The 27,285-nt window shown below is 37.8% G+C and overlaps 1 protein-coding gene across 9 annotated transcripts in view; it reads right to left on the bottom strand.

Annotated features, from left to right (window-relative positions):
• SIPA1L2 (signal induced proliferation associated 1 like 2) overlaps window positions 1-27,285 on the bottom strand; it is a 298,020-nt gene that overhangs the window by 46,871 nt on the left and 223,864 nt on the right. For 7 of the 9 annotated variants that reach the window (XR_009550211.1, XM_007536224.3, XM_060191984.1 and 4 more), the window contains exons 10-15: window positions 23,840-24,114; window positions 9,889-10,146; window positions 8,561-8,644; window positions 6,010-6,110; window positions 5,516-5,619; window positions 2,844-3,232 (exon numbers count right to left, since the gene is read on the bottom strand). Coding sequence is in view for 8 of the 9 variants with exons in the window: in XM_007536224.3 (XP_007536286.2) it covers window positions 2,844-3,232; window positions 5,516-5,619; window positions 6,010-6,110; window positions 8,561-8,644; window positions 9,889-10,146; window positions 23,840-24,114 (1,211 nt within the window). In the remaining variant the exon portion in view is untranslated. Of the gene's footprint in view, window positions 1-673; window positions 1,658-2,843; window positions 3,233-5,515; window positions 5,620-6,009; window positions 6,111-8,560; window positions 8,645-9,888; window positions 10,147-23,839; window positions 24,115-27,285 lie in introns of those variants that run through there. The other 2 variants (XM_060191989.1, XM_060191985.1) reach the window with 2 other exon arrangements.

Below are 27,285 nucleotides of genomic sequence, written 5' to 3'. Positions count from 1 at the left end.
ACAGTTTTGCATTCTGAGCTCTTATCTAACTGCCCTGCCCTTGCAGAATGAAAATATTGGCTTTCTAAATAAGAAGAATGAACAGGAGAAGGCAGATGAGATATGTATTTAACCTACTTAATAGATGATTCTTATATATGACTTCAACTCATTCGCCAATATTTTTCCTTTATTTTAATATAGGTTCTCTTAAAAAGTTTCAATTCCTGGAATTTCGCCACACATACAACTCTGTATTTACTTCATCTGGGAAAAATGGCTACTGAGAAGTATGCTATAGATTGTGATTGTAGTGGTGGTGGTAAAAACCAGAATTAGGGTCCTGGTGCATGATGGTGGAAAAGGACTTAAGTTGGAATCTTTCGCACAAACCTATCACAGGGAAATGAGAAATCCCACCCATGTATCAACACTGTACTGCAAACCATTAATCTTAACTAAAGTGTTTTTTTTTTTAAGCATGTCATATATTGATCTGGATTTTAGAAGGGGTGATCTGGAAATAGTTGCCCCCATGTTTTTTCTATCATCCATGCTACACAGGCAGTGGCCTATTAACTAGATCAATAAGCATTTATAAATTACTCTTCTTACAGGTCATTCTTTTACTCAACAAATATAGTGATCCATGTGCAAGGAACTGCATTAAGTGATATGAGTAAAAAAGTGAACAACAGGTCACATTAATCTCAACATATTTTATTAAAGTGAAGCAAGAAACAGGCTAAATTCTCCTGGGTGGTGGGATACACAATGTGCTCAAACCTTTTCAGTTAAGATGAGCACTAAGACACTAAAAGTCTAGATAGAGACACAGAGTGCTTGGTGTTTTGAGTTTAACTTTAGACAAGGTGTCCAGTATTACCGTCAGTCCTTAACAGCGTTTATTCTGTTCAATCTTTTTCTCTTTTTTTTATTATTTATTTATTTATTCCCTGTTGTTGTCCTTGTTTTATTGTTGTTGTAGTTATTATTGTTGTCGTCGTTGTTGGATAGGACAGAGAGAAATGGAGAGAGGAGGGGAAGACAGAGAGGGGAGAGAAAGATAGACACCTGCAGACCTGCTTTACCGCCTGTGAATCGACTCCCTGCAGGTGGGGAGCCGGGGGCTCGAACCAGGATCCTGACACTGGTCCTTGTGCTTTGTGCCGCCTGCGTTTAACCCGCTGCGCTACCGCCCAACTCCCTATTCTGTTCAATTTTTAAACACAGGGAAAAAACAGAGCATAGGGTAGGTGATCATCACCACAGACACTGATGTCTCAGTCTGAGTCCTGGAATTTCAGAGCTGGCATCTGAGAAAACTTTCATACACTGGTCTCCTGTGCTCTGATGAGTAAAGTTCCACAAATAACTGAAATCTTACATGACCTAAACATTAATATATTTAAAACTTTTTTCAATAAAGCAATTTAAAAAAATTATTTATTTTCCCTTTTGCTGTCCTTATTGGTTTTTATTGTTGTTGTAGTTATCACTATTGTTGTTGATGTTGTCATTGTTGGATAGGACAAAGAGAAATGGAGAGAGGAGGGGAAGACAGAGAGGGGGAGAGAAGAGAGACACCTGCAGACCTGCTTCACCACCTGTGAAACTACTTCCCTGCAGGTGGGGAGCCGAGATGCTTATGCTGGTCCTTGCACTTTGCGCACATGCACTAAACAAAGAAAAAAATTTAAACTTAAGTTCTCTACCTCTCTTATACAAGTTGGGAGTCAGATGAGAGGAAATACATGAAAAATACAGTTTAATGACTGGACTTTATACAGAGCAAAAACCTACAGCATAAGTTAGACATGGCTTCAAATTCAAATTCACAGTCAATGATGCATTGCAAGAAAAGAAACAACCTAGTGGTATAGCATTCCACTCATTCAACAGTTATTTCCACATCAGCTGTGTATACATGCAATTCTAGTGTTTCAAAAAAGTAAACTCAATCAGAAATCCTATCAAATATTTTTATATGCATTCTAAAAGTCTAGTCCGTTAAACTAATGAATGGTTAAGACATTCAAGAATATCTACTTCAGATCTCTCTGTAAATATTACTACCTATATTAATTTGCTCTGAGAGGCATTCAACATAAATAAAAAATCCAATTTGTAATGCCAATTATAGTTGTCTAACAAGGTGTCATAAAGTCAGCAGTTTTATGAAGCTTTGAAACATAAACCATGACAAAGTTATAAAATACCTCACAATAATTTTTACCATGTGGCTAATTTTAAACTGTGTCTAAAATTAACATAGGAGTATTTCCGATAAGTAAAGTCACTGAAAATATTAAAAATCGAGTTATTTATGATTAAATAACTATGCTAAAGAAAATGACAAAAAGTAGTAATCATGTCTACTTTGAAAATAATCTCCATTGGTGTATTGCACCAAAGTCAAAGACTCTGGGGTGGGTGGGGTTCAGGTCCTGGAACATGATGGCAGAGGACCTAGTGGGGGTTGTATTGTTATATGGAAAACTGGGAAATCTTATGCATGTACAAACTATTGTATTTCCTGTTGACTGTAAAACATTAACCCCCAATAAAGAAATAAAAAATAACAAGGTAAAAGAAAATAATTTCTATAACTAACATTCCCTTTCCTAACAGAAGACAGATTATGTAGTAATTATGAATTTACTGTTTGGTACCTGTTTCTCCTTCTACTGGTGAAATAACACCCTGATGTTATTTTGGGAAAGAGGATTTTTTCAAGATTCTTTTGTGGAAAGGTTTGTTGGGATTGATGTCTAGGTTACAAGGTCTTCTTGCCATGGGCAATGAGATCCCATAAGCATCATCGAACCCAAATAATTATGGCCAAGGGACATGGAGATGCTTACCTAGAATGAGAGGAGATTTCACTAAGGTCGCCCATGCTCCCTTCAGCAGTGTTGCTAGCAGAGACGGTGGGTGCATAACTGTGGACTGTGTACATCTTTGCTTGCTCATCATCAGGCCCAGAGATGTCAGCAGAGTCAGCCCACTGTTCTCCCCGACTGTGGATCATGGACCTGCTGCCCACCAGGTGCACAGGCCCCAGGACTGCAGATGGCATACATGGGGTTGTGTCGATGCCGCTGTCTGTGGAAGCCCCTTTGATATAGGTCAGCCCCAGCAATTCTGGGTCCATCAGGTCCCCAGACCCAAAGTGCTTGTCATCACTGTTGCTAGAGGTACTGCTGGAGAGAGTGTTGCTGCTGGAGTGACTGGAACAACTTTTATCTCCAATCTTGAGAAGAAAGAGAAATAGAAAGGTTTCAAACAAATCCCATCCTTAGCTTCTTTGTGAAGACAATTAGTCTCATCCTCATTCACAAAACTACAAACCAGATGACCTCACCTTGAATACTTTCTACTAATTCCTCAATAAGAGTATGATAGACTTTATAAAAAAAAAAAGGCCTAGTTTTAATCAAACTTCTCTGCTTTTTTAATTCCTGCACCAATTCATATTCAGTTATATAGTTATCCTGTCATGTATTTATTCAATTATTTGTACATAAAGTACAGAAATACTAGCAGGGTATTATTAACTAGAAAATAATCAACAGAGGTTATAAAATCGGAGTAATAAAAGAGGAGAGCAGCTTTCCATAAAGAAAATTCTTCAGTGATAAATTATAGTGTTGCCTTTGGGTTTGGGGCAGAAGTTCCAGATTTTAATATCAATTGTGGGACTGTGGCCAGTCACTCAGTTCCTCTTTGTAGTTAGTGGCTTCAAATGATTAATGTGTGGATCCAGTGAAATAATATATGCAGAAGCACTTTCTAGCTTTAAAGTACAGTGAAGATAATAGCATTGTCTCCCTCAAAAGTCCAAGTCAGAGTACTGCTGAAATGGAGCTCACTCCCCACCCCTTCTCTTTGTAATTTTTTTTTTCTTTTTGCCTCCAGGGTTATTGCTGGGGCTCAGTGCCTGCACGGGCAAACGCTAGAAGAAGTGCTTGCACCATGAATCCACTGCTCCTGGAGGCCATTATTCCCCCTTGTTATATCCTTGTTGTAGTTATTATTGTTGTTGATGTCGTTCGTTGTTGGATAGGACAGAGATAAATGGAGAGAGGAGGGGAAGACAGGGGGAGAGAAAGTCAGACACCTGCAGACCTGCTTCACTGCCTGTGAAGCAGATGGGGAGCCGGGGGGGTCGAACCGGGATCTTTATGCCGGTCCTTGTGCTTTGTGCCACATGCGCTTAACCTGCTGCACTACTGCTCGACCCCTGTAATTTAAGAGTAAACATATTTGAGGGTCAGTAGGTATGTTTACTCTGCAAAGCATGTACTTTCTCCTGCCTGAGACCATGAGTTTAATTAAACCCTGACACCACATAGGATACCATGGCACTAGGCAAAAGTTCCATAATTGTTGGTTTGCATAATTATGCTGTGGTATCTCTCTATTCTTCTCTCTCATTCTATCTGGAATAAAAAGAATAAACATATGAATCCTGAAATGGATTTATATGTTTATTCTTTATATGCAAAGAATAAATGTTTTAGGAGTTTTGGTAGGCAAAATAAGAGGAAGGGATAAGTGTACTTGTCTGATTTATGTGTTTATCCAGATATAGACTTTTTCCAGTCTGACAAAACTAATGGAACCTGAAGCATCAAGAATAGCCCGTGAAATCACAGTAAGTGATCCCTTGATCTGTTTTAAAGTAGTCTGGTCTTCCTCCTTTTTAATGTTTCTACTCCAGTCGTGTCTTCCTTTGCTTCAAAAACAGAGATTTGTAAAGGTGGTAATTAAACGGATATAGTAAAGCTAACTCAAGAGAAAGTCTCAATGTAGCCCCGTATTTCTGGGCTGTCCCATGTATTTCTAATAGTCATCTGTGAGTCTTACCCAAGACACATGAAGAAGGAAGTCAAATCACGGGATAACAACATTTCTCACTTAACAAATTTTCAAAGGGAGCTACTTTAAATCCTTAGCTTCATTTAGTAACAAACTATTCTTGGTTTAGAATTTAACAAGAACTCTATTACACTGAGCTACAGTCACCTATAGAACACTCCTTCTAGTATTTTTGCAAAGAGTATTAACACAGCACATGCACATGGCCAGCAATGACTTATTCACACTACATGTATGCTAGTTACCTCTCACTGATACTATGGCAAATCCTATCTTAAGACCATATTCCATTTAATAGTTAACTATGGGTAGAGTATGTCCGACCACACACATCACTTCATTATTTGCTTCTGTGTCATGTACACAAATAGACAATTAACAAATTAAAAATGGGAACATATTTAGTAACTATTACATAAATTCCAAGGCTGAAAAGACTTGAGGCTACAATCTTGGATATGCCAGAAATTTACTTGTCTTTATGGTTTTTTAAAAGTTAAAATAAGGAGAGAAGAAACATTTATTTATCTTCCTCACCTCTAAGGAAGCAGTGAATAAATGACATAGTACTAAGAATTCCTGGTAACAGGAATAAACAGTAAATAAACGATGAATGCTGAGATATATTAGAAGAGTTCATGAACAAAGCACTTACGTGAGAAAGTTTATTGGGTGAATCCTTGCAACCTCCATCTTTCTGCAGAACTCTTTCTTTATAGGCACTAAGGACTTTGGAAGGGGGACCATGCCATTTGGTTTCTGCAAAAAAAAAAAAAAAAAAAAAAAAAAAGAAAAAGAAAAGAAAAAAAGCTAAGTTTAATACCTAATTTCTTGTGTTAACAAAACAGTGAAGAAACACAAAGGTCAAATAGTTTAGTAAAAATCAGAACTGTGGTTCTAGGTCATTCTGGTCTTAACAATGGATAAGCCTAAAGAGCAAGCAGAAGCAGCCACTATAGATTTATGTTCCATTCCTTAAGCAGCAGAATGAAAACTGATTATGACCATACTCCTTATACCTCTGGGAGACACAGTCGACCACCTAAGCTTTGAATGAGAGTCCAGATAAAGAAGTAGAGGGTGAAAAGAGGAAGCAGGAAAGAGGGCATGTGGAGGGTAGCCAGTTCTCTCAGTGGCCTCGCTCATTACCTGGATGCCTGCTGTTTTCCATGGTATCTTCATGTTCCCTAGCTCCTTCACACTCCAAAGGGCCTGAACCTTGGTGTTCAAGCAGCAAGGGAGACTGGCACCTGGAAAGACCACAGAACTGAGTTCTTATTTTGCTTGCCACGTCATTCTGCCAGCATGCATTACATATGTGCTAGCTTCTAACTGGTGAATTGAAGGGAAACTCCAAGAGAAAATGCTGAGTCTGTCAGCTTAACCCTGCCAGAGAAACTTAAGACACATGAAAATGGAATCTTTAGCTTCACATTTTGCATCAAGAGGAATCTGGATGATGGTCATTTACAGATACAGAAGGACAACCAATGCCACGAAATTAAAGGACTGTTCAGGGTCAGGCATCTTGTTCTGATATGCACACACTTTTAAAAATATTTTTCCCATGTCAAGAATACACAGCACTGATAATTCCTTATATTAATTTTTAAATGTGGCACTAAGGGCACTGTGTCCTTAGGATACCATTAAGATGCTTCCCTGGCCTAAATTTACAAACTTTATTTTTTACATAGAAGGACAAAGAAAAAAGAGAAAAATTGCCACACTGTCCATGGAGCTCCTCTGGTGTCTTCTATGGTGCTCCTATGTGAGGTTAGAGCTGGAACCAAGGACATAATCAGCAAGGGTGAGCTATTCCTAGCTTTCTCTCTATATATATATACTTTTAAAAGAAAAATAAAACAAGCCTAACTGGATCTAGTTTACATATAGGGACTCTTGTTTCCTAAAAACCCCAAATATAAGAAACAAATTAAAAGGAGCTTATGACATCACAAACTATTCTATATGGAACCTCAGTTACAGGGCTGGGGACACAGCATAATGGTCATGCAAAAGACTTATGCCTGAAACTCTGAAGTCCTAGGTTCAATTCCCAGCATCACCATAAGCATTACCAGAGCTGGGCAGTACTCTAGTGTCTTTCTTCCTCTCTTACTAAAATAAGTAAAACACAAACAAACTCCAGCTATATACTTTGGTTTACAGGAAAAAGCCAGACATGGTTTTATTTTTCTATTAAAAAATGAAAACAGAAATTCTTTCATCAATACTTTTAAAGTTAAATTCAGTTGAGCAGAATGTCTTTATATACAACTTTCAAGATTTTCATCTATTATCTAGGGCAAGAAATACATGTAACTCAAGACTCCTAATACCTACTTTTAAGCCCTAATCAGAATGAAACAGGGGCCTAGGGGGAGATATTTTCCTCTGCAAGGAGAGTGCATTCATAGATTATCTCTCTGCCTCGCCATTCTCTATCTAAAGCAGCAAATCAGTGCTTCCAGCTCCTTCAAAAGGTAGATGTAAGTATGTGGGACAATTCACCTGGAATAGTGACTATTTTGCCAGGCACATGACCCAAATTCAGGTCCTCACCCCCATACCACTAGAAAAAGCTTTGGTGCTGTGGCATCTCTTTTCTATCTCTATCTATTTAGAAAAGTTTACCTGGAACAATGAACCTTTGGTGATGACCAAGTGGCAAAAGAAAAAGAGCAGATTCAAGACTCATCTATAAAGGAACACTGAAAAGGCTGCAGATGGGCTGGTAAGTGGTGCATCTGGTTGATCACAAATATTACTATACTCAAAGACCCAGGTTCAAGCTCCATGTCCCTACCTGCAAGGGGGGAACTGTAATGGTAAAGCAGTGTCACAGGTGCTTCTCTCTCTCTCTCTCTTTCTCTCTCTCTCTCTCCCTCTCTCTCTCTTTCTCTCCCTACTCCTATCAATTTATCTGTCTTATTAAATAACAAGATATATATATATATATATATACAGCTGCTGAGAATGGTGGATTCATTATGCTGACACCAAGCACCAGAAATACCCTTGGTAGCAAAAAGAACACACACACACACAAAAAAAAAAAAAAAAAAAAGGAAGGGAAGACAAAACACACACACACACACACACACATACCTTTTCTTCCTGAACTGATAAATACTTGTCCTGGGTTCATGTATTATTGATTCACTGCCTCGCTAAGTTCCTATGTTTCCTAAAGTTCTCTCTGACCTGCAGGACCTTGACACAACACACATACACCCACAAACACACAAAGCGAATAACTGTCCTTAGCCTACTATGCAACAATAACACCTGCCTGCTATTGTCAAAAAGGGGGCCAAAAATGATGAGTCAAATACAAAACTTGCTGTCTTTGATTCTGAGTTATTTCAGAGAAAAGCACTGAAAAGACTATGAATGTATTTCTTGCCAATAATTTAAGTGAGAGGGAAACTACCTATTGCATATAGTTCCCAAATATTTTGCTCTCATATGTTCATAATAGCTTCTTAATAAACACATGTGAAATATAGGAAAATGTGTTTTATCTACACATATGATATGAGGTTTTTTAGCCTGAAACACATGACTTACTAAACGCCTTTCTGGAATTTTTCTGCCCCCTAAATGACCTCGTGTACAAGGCACAAAGTAAATGCTTCTGAATGAATCACAGAACTAAGTCCCTTCAGGGGTTGGTAGTAGAAGAAGGAGTGGATACCCATCATATCCGACTTGCGGTCTCCAGGGTCCACTCCCACCAGGTCCAGGGTCGCTGGAGGAGGACTGGTTGCTAGGTGAACTTCTGAAATGTTGACTATAGTTATGAATAGGTCACTGAGATAGCTGGATCATTCAACAGTTTTTACTTAGTATGTTTTATTTTGTTTTATAAATAATTTATCTTTACAATGACAATGAAAAGGAAGAAATATATATTATAATGTGAAACAGTTAAATTACTTTTTACTCATTTTGATTTTGGATTAAGTTTATTTTTGGTAGATTGCCCTCCTCATAGACCTCAGTTTCATCACTTTAACCCTAATTGGTTATGCTATATAAGCTAAGTAATTTACAAATGTTTTTGACATAATTTTTTTGTGACATTAATTTTTTTTTCTGGGGCCAGGCAGTGGCGCACCTGGTTGAGCGCACACATTACAGTGCGCAAGGACCCAGGTTCGAGCCCCTGGTCCCCACCTACAGGGGGAGAGCTTCATGAGCCATAAAACAGGTCTGCAGGTATCTCTCTCCCTTTGTATCTCCCCCACCCCTCTTGATCTCTGGCTATCTCTATCCAATAAATAAAGATAATAAAAAACTTTTTTCTTAGGAGGATTAATGGTTTACAATACAGTTGTTGGTACATGTGTAAAAATTTTCAGTTTTCTGCAAAACACTCATCCCCAGCCTAGGTCTCCTCCACTATCATGCACAAGGACCTGAAAGCCCTTCCCCCTCCACCCCTCTCCCACAGCCCACTGACCCCAGAGTACTTAACAATTAATTTTAAACTCAACTCACATTACTTGAAATGAAAGCAAAAAGCAAAGAAATGCTAGTGATCTTGAGATCTCTCAAAATACTACATACACATTAGGATGGTAGAACATATTTATTAACATCATATATACCACATATATGATGTTATATGTTTATATATTTTTGAGGGGAAAAATATATATGTTCATATATTTTTCCCCTCAAAACTGTTCATAATGAGATCCAGAGGCTCAAGCAGAACAGTTTCTTAGTTGCCTTTCCCAAGAGGGTCCAGAGAGCAAGCCTACAGAAGGAGAGAACATCAGACCTGCTGTGGTCTGTGGATGAGACCTGAATTTTACCAGCTGTGTTACTGGGAAGGAGTGTAGATATTTTAAGCACCACTCAGTCTGGGGACTGTTCTGCCTTCCAGTATGCCATCAAGCTCAGAACAAGCTAACTTGGAAAGGATTAAGTCAAAACAAATTTTTTTCTCCTTCAGATCTGGAGCTCAACATCCAAAATTTACAAGAATTATTCTTGTATGTACATCACCAGCTTTACCTTGTTCCATCAGGTAGTTTTCGGTCAAAGGAAGTGCTGCGAGGAATGGCAGCCTGTGCCTGCTGGAGCAGCTGCTGGCATTGCAGTCGGTCAGGTGTACCAGGCACAGGGGAGGCCCTGGACAGAGGCTGTAGAGCTGGGGTGGGTACCCGATGCCATGTGGTATTCCTTCTGAAAGGGGTTTTGTATTCACACGGGGTGCCTTCACTGTCAAGTTTGTATTCTACCATGGGGATGCAGCAGAGTTCTGAACACCCTCTGTGGACCAATAAAAGCAAAATCAAAACCCACATGAATATCTCAATAGACGCAGAGAAAAACTTAGACAGAATCCAACATCCGTTCATGATCAAAACACTACAAAAAATGGGAATGGATGGAAAATTCCTTAAGATAATGGAATCCATACTCAGAAAACCTACAGCCAACATTATACTCAATGTGGAGAAACTGAAAGCATTCCCTTTCAGATCAGGGACTAGAAAGGGCTGTGCATTATACTTTTATAACATATTGCAAAGAAAATACTATGTAAATTCATAATAATAAATCATTTTTAAGAGGATGCTGACAAAAAATGTGTGAAATGCATTATAAAGACAGATAAAGAATCAGGGTTGACATATAACTGAATAAGGATGCTATGGTGCCATGGGTGTGACATGTTTGAGCCCTGCCCTAATCACACTGAAGGAAGGTTCCTCTGGTCTTTAACACTCATTCTCCTATCTATTTGTCTCCCTGAAAAAAAAAGTTATGGGATATACTCAAGGGAATACTATGATTCAATTCAAAAAGATGGTACTGCATCCTTCAGGATAAAATGGATCAACTCATTATAACTATGCTTAGTGGATTAAGGAGGTGGATTAAGGAGGTAAAAGACAACTACTGATGGCTTCATTCATATGTAGAAATAAGATAAACATAAACTAGCAAAAAAAAAGTGGGCAAACTGGACTAGAGAGATAGCTCATTTGAATAGTTAATTTCCCTATGTGAGACTCATGTTTGAGTTTAGCCCCCACTGTAACAAAGGAAGGAAGCACTGGTGCTGTGGTATAGGGATCTATCTGTTTATCATCTATTATCTATTTAAAACAAAAAGTAGGTAAATTATCTCTAAGGCTTTATAAAACTATAGTTGTTATCATTGGGAGAGGACAGAACTTTTGTGGTAGGTGTGGTATGATACCCTGTAATCTTATAAACCATGATTCACTAGTAATTTTTTAAAATAAACAAAAATAAATATCTAAATTTTGGGGGTGAAAAAAGGAAGAAAGAAAACACAGGGTGAAATATAGATTAGTTGTGGTGTATTTCAATAAAGTCAAGAACTCTAAATGAGGGAGGTGGGAGAGGGCTGAGAGATTTCATCAGGGATTAAGTACAGAATGGTGGAAGACTTGGTAGCAATTGTGGTGCAAAGGCACTTATCACTGGGAGTTAAAAAAACCCATATGGCAACTGCCTTATAAATAATTATCCCCCCCCCTGAAAAAGAAGTGATTTGAAAGTAAAAGGGGACTGGGGGAGTGGCATACCTGGCTGAGGCACATACTGTAAGTGCACAAGGGCCCAAGTTCAAGGCCCTGGTCCCCACCTGCCAAGGATGGGGGGAACTTCTCCAGTTGTGAAGCAGGGCTGCTGGTATTTCTCTGTTTCTTTTCCTCTCTAACTTCCTTTTCCAAATTTTAAGCTGGAGAGAATTTTTTGCTTAAGTAAATATTAGATTTTTTAAAGATTGACTTCATATTAAAACCAAAATAATTTTTATTATGCAAAAATTTAATAGCAACTATTATAAATTAATTTTGATTTATTTCCATGACTAAGATAGCAAATAGCACCGATTATACCAACAAATTTAATTAAACTTAATTCTCCACAAATATAAAAATTCCTTGGAAGATACATTTAAAATATTAAGTTATAAGGGAGTGGGAAAAGGTACAAAGTGAGAATTATAGATGAGTTTTTAGAGGTTCTACTATTGCAGATAGAAAAAAGAAGCGCAGCGGGTTAAGCACAGGTGGCGCAAAGTGCAAGGACTGGATTAAGGATCCCGGTTCGAGCCCCCGGCTCCCTACCTGTAGGAGAGTAGCTTCACAGGTGGTGAAGCAGGTCTGCAGGTGTCTATGTTTCTCTCCCCCTGTCTTCCCCTCCTGTCTCCATTTCTCACTGTCTTATCCAATAACAACAACATCAATAATAACAACAATAACTACAACAACAATGAAAAACAACAAGGGCAACAAAAGGGAAAATAAATAAATATATAAATATATAAAAAGTGGTTGTTGCATAGACACCAAGCAAAGACTATAGATAACGTGAAGGTACCATTTACACATTACCACATAGATTTCCTCTTTACTCAATAACAAATACCTATCATGCACCTGTGTTTCTGATTAAAATACCAAGTAGAGGTGAAAAAAATTAGATACAGTATATATATATGTGAATATATATATATATATATATATATATATATATATATATAACCTTTTGTCTAGCCTGCAACTCTTTAAGTCTACTCTTTCAGGAATATATATGGGAGGTAGACATTTTGTATATCAATGAAGTCATAAAAATGTGTAAATCAGAAAGAGAAGGATGAATATGGGATGATCTCACTCATAGGCAGAATTTGAAAAACAAGATCAGAAGCTTGGACTGGAGTCAGTGTATTCCACCAAAGTAAAAGACTCTGGGGTGGGGGGAGGGAGGAGTGGAGGTTCAGGTCCTGGAATATGATGTCAGAGGAGGACCAAGTGGGGGTTGTATTTTTAGGTGGAAAACTGGGAAATATTATGCATATACAAATTCTTGTATTTTATTGTTGACTATAAACTATTAATCCCCCAATAAAGAAAAAATAGTGTAACAATAAGATGCTACACAAACATAATGGTTAATATTTCTATTAGTTGAAGCCTTCAGAGAATTACAGGTGTTAATGTTTTATTTTTCCATATAAAATATCACGCTTCTGAACCCAGCATTGTGAATTTCCTGGGATGGCCTATTCCTATATAAGGGACACTCATCAGTAGATGACTGTCTATACTTATTAGTGTTTTTCCCTGATTTCGGCTGCCTAAAGCTAGATTTCCTACTGGAAGATTTCTAGGACTGCAAGTTCTATCTCTTGGCTTCTAGGCATGGTTAGCACAAACATAGCATACACTCTAGTGCACAGCTAACAGAAAACCATTGTCAACTGGCCAGCACGGCTACTTCTGCATTCATAACTTCAGAGACACCTAGAAAGGTCCCCAAATAGTAACCACATAGGCTCATTCTTTCAACATAAGAGCTACTTATCTACCATTAAAAAAAAAATCTGGACACCTGAAAGAAAGTAGAATCACTGTCAGTCAGGCTGTGGACTCAGTTCTAAAAAAGTTAATTTTACCCTCCACTGCTTGAAAATCAAGACCATCTCTGTCCCATTCCAGTCAAGATGTATTATTTCCTCTATTTGCTCCCAGAAGGCTTCCTCTAAATCAATCACTATCTTCATTAAAGAGTTTGGAGGGGCCCCAGGTGGTGGCACACCTGCTTGAGCCCCTGGATTTGAGCCCCTGGCCCTCGTCTGCAGGTGGAAAGCTTTGGAAGTGGTGAAGCAGAGTTGCAGGTGTCTCTTTGTCTCTCTACCTCTCTGTCACCCCATCCCTCTCAATTTCTGGCTGTCTTTATACAATAAATAAATAAAGATAAAAAAATTAAAAAGAGAAAGTTTGGACATTGTACTTGAAATCCAGATCTGTGATGGTGCAGTTTAGAAATGGTCTATCTTTTCAGATTAATGTTTCCCCACCACTACTACCGCCACCTAAAAGTACTATAAGTAGAATATTAACAGCGTAGAGTGTAGTACGATTATATTATATGACACAGCTTCAGGGACAGACAGCTTCACATTCACAGAAAAAAATCTTAGCTACAAATAGATAACATCACATTTTCTTTCTATAAAAGAGAAAAATTCAGGCTAGGTTAGATATTATAATGGTTATGTAAAAAGACTCTCCTGCCTGATGCTCTTAATTCCCAGGTTAAATCACCTGCATCATAAGCCAGGCCTAATCAGTGCTCTGGTAAAAATAAAATACAACACAATAAAATTAATAGAAGAATTCAATATTAAAAAAAACAGAAGCCATGAAACTTTTATGTGTTCTTTTTAGATATATTTATAGAACTATGGAATCATAAAGTTTAACTCAATCAGAACTGCAGAAGATTTTATAGCTGTAAAAATTTTGTTTCCTTGTATATTCACCTGTAGAACAATACATCATTATCTGGTTAATTTATTCTTTTCATCTTATGTAAGTAGGACACATTACTTTAAATTACTTCAACACTGAAATGTGGGGATGAGATGAGAGGATAAAAGAAAAGGATAAAGATTTTGAACAATAAGAAACAAGCAAACTAACCCTAGAGACTCAAGAATGCTATGGGCCCCAGATCACATCAAATCGATGAGGTTTACAATCAACAATATTTATACACCTGTCCCATATATGAGAGCTATTCTCTTCCCTGATTCAGCTTTCTGGTTCTTCTGCCAGCCATGACACCACCTCTCCAGACAATAATTAAGATCCACCTGCATATCAGATTTCAGGCTCAGGCAAAAACAAACAAACAAACAAACAAAAACCTAGTATAGCCACAGGCCCTTTGGAATATAATTAATATGCCTACTAGCTATCTACAAAATGGAGGGCTGCCCAACTCTTCATCTGCACTATTCCAGCCTTTAGGTCCATGATTGGTCAACAATTTGTTTGCCCTTCTATGTTACCTCTCTTTTTGACCACCAGGTTCCAGATGCTAGCATGATGCCAACCAGACTTCCCTGGAGAGACAACCCCACCAATGTGTCCAGAGCCTTTTCCCACTAGGGAAAGAGAGAGACAGGATGGGAGTATGGGTCGACTTGTCAATGCCCATGTTCAGCGGGGAAGCAATTACAGAAGCCAGACCATCAACCTTCTGTATCCCACAATGACCTTGGGCCCATACTCTCAGAGGGTTAAAGAATAGGAAAGCTATCAGGGGAGAGGATGGGATAGGAATTGTGTGAAGTTATACCCCTCTTTTTCTATGGTTTAGTCAATGTTTCCTTTATAGAAATAAAAAATTAAACAATCAAACAAACAAAAAGAAGCAGATTTGTTGTATAGTACTTCCATTGTCATCAACCTTGCATGTCACTTTGCAATTTTCCATACATACTACACCACTTCAATCCAGAAAAATGCTTAAGATATTACAAAAGAATATTCCAATTTTCAGAGGACTCAAAGAGGTTGAAAAGCTTCTAGAATTAACCAGGGGAAGATTCACATTGGAAGTCAGAACCTTTGACTCCTAGCTCAGTGCCCTTTCCAAAATGTCTTATCTGTTTATTTGACAACCCATCAAAATGCAGTTAATGTGACCTATATCAAGTCATATTTTCCACTGACAGCTGAAACAATTTTATGACACACAGGTAGATACAGCACCTCAAAGAACCTACCTCTTTCTCTTATATTATGCACTTTGTAAAAGAACTCGCTTATAGTCCTAGGGCTAAAAGTCACCACTGATAGTTTAACCATTTTAAAATCTGCTATACTAATAGATTGTTAATATCTAATAGAGTTTTTCCAAATTATCTAACAAGGTGACAGGGGTAATTGATGTTCACTCTCTTGAGTCACAAACTCTTTTCTGTTTCATAAAAAACCAAAAGCTTCCAACAGGGAGATAACCACATAATACAGCTTCCTGTAAAAGTTAGGGCAGTGGTATGCAAAAAATACGTACAAAATGAAATATTATTTGACTTTTATATAATGTTACTTAATTTAGAAATAGGCATTTGTGGAGTCAGGTGGTAGCCCAGTGGGTTAAGCGCAGGTGGCGCAAAGCACAAGAACTGGTGTAAGGATCCGGGTTCAAGTCCCTGGCTCCCCACCTGCAGGGGAGTCACTTCACAGGCGGTAAAGCAGGTCTGCAGTTGTCTTTATCTCCCTCTCTGTCCTTCCCCTCCTCTCTCCATTTCTCTCTGTCCTAACAACAACATCAATAACAACAATAGTAACTACAACAACAATAAAACAAGGGCAACAAAAGGGAATAAAAAAAAAGAAAAGAAACAGGTATTTGGATTACAGATGGAAAAAAAGATACACCTGGGCCATACACCCACTTGACTCGGCCCTTTAAATAAAGACTTTGAATTGTAAAGTCATGTGTGTTATATCGGAAGTAAGGCTGCCTGCTAATGAATAATGACTCTTCCTCACCTGACACAGAACAGATTGTGTCTTCACTCACTGTAAGTACCTAGTAGTATACGATTTATAACAGAGACAGATATTTCATCTAGACATTTTCCGTTTCTTTACCTTAGAAAATTCAAGATTAGGATAAACATTTTATTTCATTGCATACTTTACTTCATAGGTAAACAAAGAATTTTCAATATCTATCCAATACCTAAATTTTGATAAATGTATTTCCATGAAAGAGAAATGTTGGTTGTCCATTAACATAACATGTTGTAATTTGTCAATGTGAGGCAGTTATTTACCCCACAAACCAAAAGCTCATGTTTTACAGCTGTCCTGTGAATTCCTGTCACATCTGTAACATCACATACAAAAATCATGGGTCTTAAAGTATACACTGACATCATTAATAGTAGAAGGTAAGAGCCCTTTCTACACTGAAATGCTTATTGACAAGTAAGTTGTAACAATTTGGGAAAACCATTTTTAAATCGCAAAAATCTGAGTGGAAGCAATAGGTAATCCTCATTTTGTGATAAAGTCCTGTTCCTGAAACCCAGTCAATGAACATGTATTACCAGTATTTCAGGCACAGTGTACTATGCAAGTAGTAGATTTATCAGACATCTTTAGATACTCTAATGTCACCTTTGCATCATTTAGAACATTTAATACACTTTAAATGTTAACTCAGTAGGAAATTATATATTGTACTATAATAAAAGGAGAAAAATGTCCTATGGAGTGCATAAAAAGTACAAATATATAGAAGAAAATGCTAGTGTACTATACACTGACTGTGGGAGATTACATTGAAACAGAGGTGATGTGAGATGAGATACTTGAAGCTGAGTTACTGAGTTGTAATTTTTCATGACCAACTTTCTATTACATAGGTCAGGAGAAGCAGATAAACAAGTAAGTAACTAAGTGAGGACTAAATGTACATTTTAGAATTTCAGTTTGAAATAAGGGAATGCATGTAATCAAAGATTATGTCTATTCTTCCCATTTTTAATAGCCCTAGTGTCTAGCACAACCTTTGTCACAGTGAATAAATGAGACAGCCAAACTTATACTTCTGGAATCTAATGATTATACTTTAAGGGATAAGAACATTCAAACCTTACAATGGCAAAACTGAGAAGAGAACCCATAAGACAAGATGTTAACTAATTTTTGTATCATACAAATACTTTAGAGCTCTAAAATATAACTTTAGTTCAGATTTGAACTCACCACCTATTATATATATGTAATATATACATTATGATAACCTGAAAAAAGAGTTTGCCTTCATATTTCTATTTCCATGTCCTCTTTACACATCAGGGTCAAGCAACAGACAACAAGACAGAATACAAAGCTGTGATTTTATAGTATGATAAGAGAACAACAATTTAGATTCATGACATAAGATAATTGCTACTGCCTTGCATTATACAACAAAATATTTCTTGGACACTATATCAACCAAGTATGAAAAAAATCATTCAAAATGGATGTAACACAGCAAGGAATTTAATTTCCATTTTTATTGGATATATTTACTAAATCATTCACATTGTATAACAACTCATACATAATTCTGGTAAGTTATTTCCTTTAAATTGGTCTTTCAAGTTGATGTGCTGTCCTTAAATGCATTGATAGAATGTCAGTTATCTTTGAAGACTTGGGCCTGGGGACATCTCACCCCTTGCAAAGCCAATGAAGAGCTTAATTAAGCTTCTTCCACAATTCTTCTGCATGTTGGTCACAGAGACTGTCTGGCAGGGAAGTACCCTTACTCCTTTTAAGACCTCATTTCCATTTGAAGAGTGCTATTCCCAACAGATCCTTGCCACTCATTCCTACTCTATATGAATTCACTCCCAGATCCAGTTCCAGCAGGAGATCAGTTAATAAGCATTCCCAAAGGGAATTCTTTGGAACCCCACAAAGGTGACTGGGATAAATGGCTCTGGCTCCTTTTAATATCAGATAGAATGGAATTATGATCACCCTTAGGCTTGAGAATAGGACTTCAAAACACATGGTGGCTATTGATTCAACATAAATACTTTCCCAAGACTTTATTTAATCCAGCGGCTTTTGAGTCATAAGCAAATACCTTCTGGCCCATGGACAGTCAGAGAGAGGCTATTAAATGACAGGTCTTTCCTACTGTTGACAGGAGCAGATGGGCTCAGAGGCACATTATTTTTGATTTGACAAAAATCAAGCTGACAAACAGCAAGTGAATTCAAACATTTTCCACATTATTATTTACAACATGTATGAAGATTAAACTACCCTACAAAACAATAATTTGATAATTTTTGCAGCCCTTATGATTCTATTCATATGTCTGATGTTAAAAACAACTTATGACAAAATTATCCACACAAACACATATACATTAAATTAATGTTTTCATTTTGATCCTTCTTTCTGACTAGTACTAAGTACAAATTTTTGAGATGTAGCTATTTTTTTCACGTCATAAATCAAGTGTGCACATAGCTTGAAACATATATATATATATATATATATTTGCTATAGGAGCAATGGTAGAAAGTGATGTTTAATTTAAAAGGTTATATTTTAATTTTCAAAAATGAGTCAAGTATTACCCATTTCTCTTTTTAGGTCCTCTACAATTCCTTTAAAAATCTAATAATGTACAATGCTAAACTTGCTCAGAGCATGGATGAAATTTAAAATAACATTTCATATTGATATTGCAATCTAAAACCAAGCACTATTATTGCAAGAATAACCTATTTTCCTGTGAAACTGCCTCATGAAGGAAAGCCTTTTTATCAGAGTACACAGACAGTCACCCACAAAACACAAATCCCAAATTAGCAAAGATATGAATCTAAAAATTTACTAATTCAAATTCAAAGAAAATTGGAAAAACTGAATTAAAATAATTTTAAATAAAGCATGCTAGATTTATACGCTTCATGACTTGTAGAAATGCTAGTGATAGTGAGGTGTTTTTGGATGGTTACCATTAGGGAAACAGCTAATTCTATTCCTGACTAAGGTTAAGACTGTTCAACAAGACAACAAATAACCCCATCCAAAAATGGGGGAGGACTTGGACAAAATATTCACCACAGAAGAGATCCAAAAGGCCGAGAAACACATGAAAAAATGCTCCAAGTCTCTGACTGTCAGAGAAATGCAAATCAAGACAACAATGAGATATCACTTCACTCCTGTGAGAATGTCATACATCAGAAAAGGGAACAGCAGCAAATGCTGGAGAGGATGTGGGGTCAAAGGAACCCTCCTCCACTACTGGTGAGAATGTAAATTGGTCCCACCTCTGTGGAGAACAGTCTGGAGAACTCTCAGAAGGCTAGAAATGGACCTACCCTATGACCCTGCAATTCCCCTCCTGGGGATATATCCTAAGGAACCCAACACATCCATCCAAAAAGATCTGTGTACATATATGTTCTTGGCAGCACAATTTGTAATAGCCAAAACCTGGAAGCAACCCAGGTGTCCAACAACAGATGAGTGGCTGAGCAAGTTGTGGTATATATACACAATGGAATACTACTCAGCTGTAAAAAATGGTGACTTCACCGTTTTCAGCCGATCTTGGATGGACCTTGAAAAAATCATGTTGAGTGAAATAAGTCAGAAACAGAAGGATGAATATGGGATGATCTCACTCTCAGGCCGAAGTTGAAAAACAAGATTAGAAAAGAAAACACAAGTCGAACCTGAAATGGAATTGGAGTATTACACCAAAGTAAAAGACTCTGGGGTGGGTGGGGAGAATACAGGTCCATGAAAGATGATGAATGACATAGTGGGGATTGTATTGTTAAATGGGAATCTGGGGAATGTTATGCATGTACAAACTATTATATTTACTGTTGAATGTAAAACATTAATTCCCCAATAAAGAAATAAATTATTTTTTAAAAAAAAGATTGTTATTCAGATTACTCAGCAGAAGAAACTCTATCTACTGGGAATGACATTAATGAGACTGAGGAAACAAAGGCACAATCTCTAAATATGCTGAGTAGTTTCAAGAAGAAATTTTCAGTTAAAACAAAGAATCAATAAGTTGCAGACCAACGTAAGTAACGTGCTTAGATAAGAAAAATAATAGTTTTCATGTTTAAAGATGAAATTTGTTTCAACTAAAAAAAAAACTTTAGTATTTCTTAGTTAATGCTATTCTTACAAATCATATGCTCCTAAACTTGAGCATTTTATTAATCAGAAAACTTGAAAGCATAAAACATTTACTGAAGCAGTAGTAGAACTACAAATAGATGTGGAATGCTTTTTCTTTCTTAAACTAATGGAAAACATAACCTTTAATTATTTTTAAAAGAATTATTTACCAACACAAGAGAGAAAGGAGAGAATCACAGCATCATTCAGGCAAGCATCATGTCAGGGACTGAATGCATTTAAGCTCAATGCAATAAACACTGTACCATCAGTCAGGTCAAGTCATTTTTTTTTTTAACCAGAATACTGCTCAGCTCTGGTTTATGGTGATGAGGATTGAACCTGGGACCTCAGAGCACTGGGTAAAAATCTTTGGCATAATTAGTATCTTCTCTCTCCATCCCCACTATGAGAGTATTTTTTTTAAAAATTAATTCTACAGTAGTAATTAATGCCCAAGACATATAAAAGACTTAATTCCAAAACACACACACACACACACACACACACACACACACACACACACACCATTTCTACAGAAAAGAAATATTACTACATAGAGTATTTTCTGATAACTGGATTGAAACTTATTTTAGCTTCAACAGTTCAATTTTTTCTTCTTTTTTTAAATATTTATTTATTTATTCCCTTTTGTTTCCCTTGTTGTTTTATTGTTGTAGTTATTATTATTGTTGTTATTGATGTCATTGTTGTTGGACAGGACAGAGAGAAATGGAGAGAGGAGGGGAAGACAGAGAGGGGGAGAGAAAGACAGACACCCACCTGTAGACCTGCTTCACTGCTTGTGAAGCAACTCCCCCTGGAGGTCAGGAGCCGGGGTCTCGAACCAAGATCCTTATGCTGGTCCTTGCTCTTTGTGCCACCTGCGCTTAACCCGCTGGCTACCACCTGACTCCCTCAAGTTTAATTTTAATAAAAACTTTTATCTTTGCTTTCATTGTACTCGTATCTATGCTGATTCAAGGAATTATCAGGGAGCGAGTGGATTTAATAGAGGAGCTGGCAAGACAACAAAACATCTCAAACACATCCTATCTTATATGGCTGCTACTCTCAAGAGAATTTTAGCTCCTAAAAACCTTGCTTGTTGGGTGGAGAAGATAGTATACTGGTTATGCAAAGATATTCTCATGCCTGAGGCTCCAAGATCTCACGTTCAATCCCCTACACCACTATAAGCCTCAGCTGAGCAGTGCTTTAGTAAACAATAAGTAAATTAATTAAAACTTTACTTAAATGAAATGGATAAATACAGGAAATCAGGACACAGAAAATTAGGCTGAGAGCAACTAGTATGATATTGAACTTCTGTGAATAGGCTTTTATAAAATTTTACTTATTGCAAGAGAGGTTATGCTATGGGTTTGCTTTTAATCAAAGTTGATGCACTCAATATGATCTACTAAAAACACATGGTTAGTTAAATCTCTAATAATTAAAATAAAATTTTCGTTTCCTCAATTGTATCAGTCGTTGGCCTCCTGCGCACCTGCCCTCCACCCCCAGCAATGTGATCATTACATTCTATTAGAGCCATTTTTTCAGGGAGTACAGCCATACTATTCCAGTAAGTGCTATTGTTGGTGATTTAGAGGATGAAGAAAGAAAATAGATAAAGTTGGATGACCTCAATTACCAATAGAATAAGTTAATAAAGTAGACATAGTAATCTTACTATCTTTAAATCAGAATTTTTTAGCATCACAAAATTCATATGAATATCTTAAAGCTTTATTTTTATTGAATTTCTTTTTAAGGATTTACTTATTTACTATGAGAGAGAAAATTGTTATAGTATATTCAGTGCTGTGGATCAAAGTAGCAACTTCACATTTAAGTCCTGAGCCCTATCTTCATATTATTTATTTATTTTATGTAAGGATAGATAGGCAGAAAAAGACAAATTAAAGTTTCTTTCAGTGCAGTGGGGGCAGGCACATGGCCCAAGTGAGCTAGTTAGTCATCCCTTGCTTATTTGTATATATCAAGAATCTATGAGGTTTTGCTTACGTCAAAAGTGCTAAGTGCTTCATATATATATATCACTTTATTTAATCTTCATATAAACTGTGTACTTCACTTCAGTGTAGCAGTTCAATTAGGTCAGAGAGGCTACCACATAATATTTTTTCACTAGAAATATTTGCTGTTTCAGTATTTTCTCAGACATATAGATATCGATCTTTAAGATATCCTATTAATCATCAATGACTTCATGCTATAGAGCAAAATTCTATAGAGCTGAGAAATTCTATAGAATTACATAGGAAAGTGATTCATAATGGCTGAAATGTGATAAACATATTTCATAGATGTAAGTTTCACTGGTCTAGGTTAACTAAGAAGGTGTTCTTATTAAACTACCTTATTTTTTACATGGTAAGTGTCCTAAGAAATTTCTTAGAAAACATAGTTCATCATTTATTATACAGCAATAACTTTGTTCTGTTATATATATTATGTAGAACACATTAGCTTTTGAAATCTCTTTTTTAAAATTCTATAAATGGCTGCTACTCAAATAACTTTGGTCAAAGATTGTTGTTAAAATTCGTAGGCTCTAGCTGGCTGGGCTAGCTTCATGGGCGGGTAACAGAGACGCGGAGACAACGACTGGGCAGGGAAGCTGTATTTCTTTATTCAGAAACAACGATTCATAAACTAAGACAAACTAATCACCAAACAGAACTCTGCTGTCTCTTTGCGGCGGCGCAAGCACTCTCTCTTACTCTGCAACTCAGGAACTCTAGAACTCAAGAACCCTCTCGCAAGCACTCTCTCCAACTCTGGAACTCTCCAACTGTCTAACTCTCTCACTCTCTCTCTTTTTTTAACAATGAAATGCAACATTTATTTTTATGGGGGCTTGGGGAGGGGGCTGCTAGGATATAACCAAAGGATACTCCAGTCCAGGACACATGGGGATTTGAAGGGAGTGCAGTAGGCAGCCCCGGGCAGACAATGAAAAGGTCTGCCAGCAGTTCCAGTACTCAACCCTAACCCCAGCTATCCGAGCACAGCAGAGTTCGAGAGTTCCTGAGTTCCAGAGAGAGAGTGAGAGAGTTAGACAGTTGGAGAGTTCGAGAGCTGGAGAGAGTGCTTGCGAGAGGGTTCTTGAGTTCTAGAGTTCCTGAGTTGCAGAGTAAGAGAGAGTGCTTGCGCCGCCGCAAAGAGACAGCAGAGTTCTGTTTGGTGATTAGTTTGTCTTAGTTTATGAATCGTTGTTTCTGAATAAAGAAATACAGCTTCCCTGTCCAACCGTTGTCTCTACGTCTCTGCTACCCGCCCGTGAAGCTAGCCTGGCCAGCTAGAGCCTACGAATTTTAACAACAAAAGATGAACTTGAACAAATTTTCTTAGATGCTTCCAGGAGCATATAGCACTTGCTTTATAGGCCAAGAAGGCAGGGACACTTCTCTGGGTCCTCTATACTTTACCTGCGAGGTGAGCCATCATCATGGGGCTGGATGATGACCACTTTCACGGTCACAGAAGTTCGGAGCAAGTCAATCATCTGCTCATGTGTTAAAGTGGCTACTGCCACTTTGCAGATTTCTACAAGGCGACTCCCTTGGCGAAGACCCGCTTTCCAGGCAAAGCCAAAGGGCTCTACATCTGCTACAATTCCTTCAAAATTCACATGAAAGCCAAGTTGACCCAGACCATTCCTCCTCAAAGTCATTTCCACAGTTTCACAGCCTCTTGTCACAATCTGAGGAAGAAGGACACAGTTAGAGATGCTGTGGAGGAGATCTAAGTTAGAGATACACCCACAGATTTCTTGCCAACTTTTACCCCTTAGTTCCTATAGTCCTTCCCTCAGTCTGTCCAAATATCCAGAGTTCAGCATAATTAACCTTGGTATCCATAGCAAAGAAAATAAACAATGGCTTTATTCTCCAATGGTAAACTCATTTCTGACTTAGGTATCTTCTAGAAGATACTGAGCATAAGGACATAGGCTCTAATTTTTATATCAACTCGCTTTGCTCTTAAGTATATACATTCCATTACTTCAGCTGGACTGTAGCAACAGAAAAAATAGAATAGAAACCATTGAAATTTTTCATCCACTGAGCATTACAACTACCTACCTGTTAATGCCCATATTCAGCGGGGAACCAATTACAGAAGTCAGACCTTCCACCTTCTGCATCCCATAATGACCCTGGGTCCTTACTCCCAGAGATTATGAATAGGAAGGCTATCAGGGGAAGGGATGAGATGTGGAGTTCTGGTGGTGGTAATTGTGTGGAGTTGCACCCCTCTTATCCTATGGTTTTGTCAATGTTTCCTTTTTATAAATAAAAAAAAAACTAACTACATAATTTCATTCACCTTAGAAAAATCAAAGTAAAACCAAAGTAGTCTTAGAGACCTTTGTGAGATCTATGATAACATGGGAAGGGCGTACACACAGAACTTTGATGGCAGAACTATACCCCTGTAATCTGATAATCTATTAGTAAAGCACTAACAAAACTGAAATTAAAATAAGTATGGATGCTAGAAAAATTATTATGTTCTCTATGTGAACCAGACTTGTGAGCACCCTTTGTCTTGTCCTCTGAGAAACTCACCACTGACTGCTCAGTTCTTTCTTGCTTGGGTTGCAGAAAACATCCAGATCACATGCTAGCTAGCTAGACTCTTTGACATCTGTTGACAGGGCAATGTGCACAACAGTGCTTTTTAGGAAGTAGAGACATTCTTTGCTATAGGCTGTCTGTCTTTCATCAGGCCTATCCCTTGGAGGTCAAGCAACATCCAGAACTTTCCATACTCTTACATTCCTGAGAGATCTGTCTCTTACTCAGAGCACTGAAGCACCCACCATAAGTTAGTAACACCCTTGGGAGAACTTAACTGTGAGTAATTTACATGCACTGAATGGAAAAACACAGACCCTATGAACATCATCTGATGACTATGGCATCACTGATTTGTAGGAAATTTGTGGTTGGGAAGTATCATATCCATTTTCCCCAAAAGCTCAGAGCTATAATATGAAGTTTCATTTTAATACATGCTCCAGCTCTATTTCTAAGAACATGCTCTGAATACACATATTCTTATTTAATAAGATCTATGACTGTGAGTTCAGCTGTGGGACTGGGGCTGGTGCAGTGTGTCACCCCTGTGACTGAGGTTGCCATGGTTACAGCACATGTGCACACATTGTCACTAAGCTTCTTAGAGAAGCAAATTACAATTTGGGGGTTAGCAAACTGAAAAAAAAAGAGTTGGTGATCTTAGTAGTAAAATTCAAAAGGCTAAGTGTACAGTTATGGAGTTACAGTTTTTTTTTTTCTGAAAAAAGTACTTTTGCAAAGAAAGAGTACAAACGATACATTTTTTCTTTGCTTCCTTTTACAACTAAGTTCCTCTACCAAAAGATTACATATGAAACATGAAACATAGGGTAGGAGTAGATAGTATAATGGTTATGCAAAGAGACTCATGTTTAAGGCTCCAAAGTTCCAAGTTTACCAGAGCTGAACAGTGGTCTGGTAAAAAAAAAAAAAAAAAAAAGAGCAACAACAACAACAACAAAATGATAAAACATGAAACCTATTCTGTCTTCTTTCATTTGTTGCCTTATTTATTCATTTATTTATTGCTATTTCTCTATTGTTTCTATTCCTTGCTTTTTAACATTGGTGTATAGTAAGGATTATCATTTCTACTCATTCAAGATACATCATACACTTACATGGAGTCAACTATCAAAAAAGTTGATAGATTCCAAATTATGTCCCCATAACTGGTTATGTAAGTTATGGGGCCCAATGAAAAGTTCCTCAGTCAAAACTTATTTAAGGTTGCAAGATGGCAATAACAGAGCAAGCAACCAAGTGTGGGCTCTTCTGAGAGCAAGTCATTGTGAGATGTTGTAAACCGATGGAAACAAATGGCTTGCGTTACACACACACACGCACTCTCTCTCTCTCTCCCCCCCTCTCTCTTTCTGCCCCTTCCCTTTACTCCCCCCCCCCCCCCACTTACATGGACCATTTTTTCATTTAGATAAAAAAAAAAAGGAAAAAGCTAGAAGGAGAAACATAGTATACAATTTTCTTCCTCAGTCATAGCATGTAGTGCAGGGGCTTGAACCTGGGTTATACTCATGGCAAAGCACTCATGCTTCCTTTTTAAAAATTTTTTTTAGTATTTATTTATTTCCCTTTTGTTGCCCTTGTTTTTTATTGTTGTTGTAGTTACTCATGTCATCATTGTTAGATAGGACAGAGAGAAAAGGAGAGAAGAGTGGGAGAGAAAGACACCTGCAGATCTGCTTCACCACCTGTGAAGCTACCCCCCTGCAGGTGGGGAGCTGGTGGCTCAAACCAGGATTCTTCTTCTTCTTCTTCTAGTGTTTGCCCTTCTTCCATAGCCAGACAACAGTGTCAGGTTGAGCCTGATGTAAAGTTTCGAGACCTCCTTTGAATCTGGAGAGGTGGCAGTCGTTGACTATGTGGGTCATAAGTCTGTCTGTAGCCGCGGGGGCAGTTCGGGTCGTCTCTGGCTCCCCAGCGATGGAACATAGCGGCGCACCGGCCATGGCCTGTTCGATAGCGATTGAGGAGGGCCCAATCATTACGTGCTAGGTCAAAGCCGGGTTGACGCTTGCAGGGGTCTGTGATGAGGTGTTTGTTCTTTACCTCAGCTGACTGCCAACTCTGTTTCCAAGAGTCTGGAACAGAGAAGTTCAGTGTAGGCGTAGGGGACCAGACTGGGTGACGAGACGTCAAGCGTTGAACAGGGTGGGCGAAGATATCCGCGTATATTGGCAGGTCCGGTCGAGCGTAGACGTGGGAAATGAACTTAGATGATGCCGCATCCCAACGAATATCTGGCGGGGCGATGTTGCTAAGAACTGGCA

This window comes from Erinaceus europaeus, chromosome 6, assembly GCF_950295315.1.
Source record: "Erinaceus europaeus chromosome 6, mEriEur2.1, whole genome shotgun sequence".
Classification (NCBI taxonomy): Eukaryota; Metazoa; Chordata; class Mammalia; order Eulipotyphla; family Erinaceidae; genus Erinaceus; species Erinaceus europaeus.
Note: the sequence above shows the minus strand (reverse complement) of the source record. Positions and strands in the feature narration are given on the sequence as shown.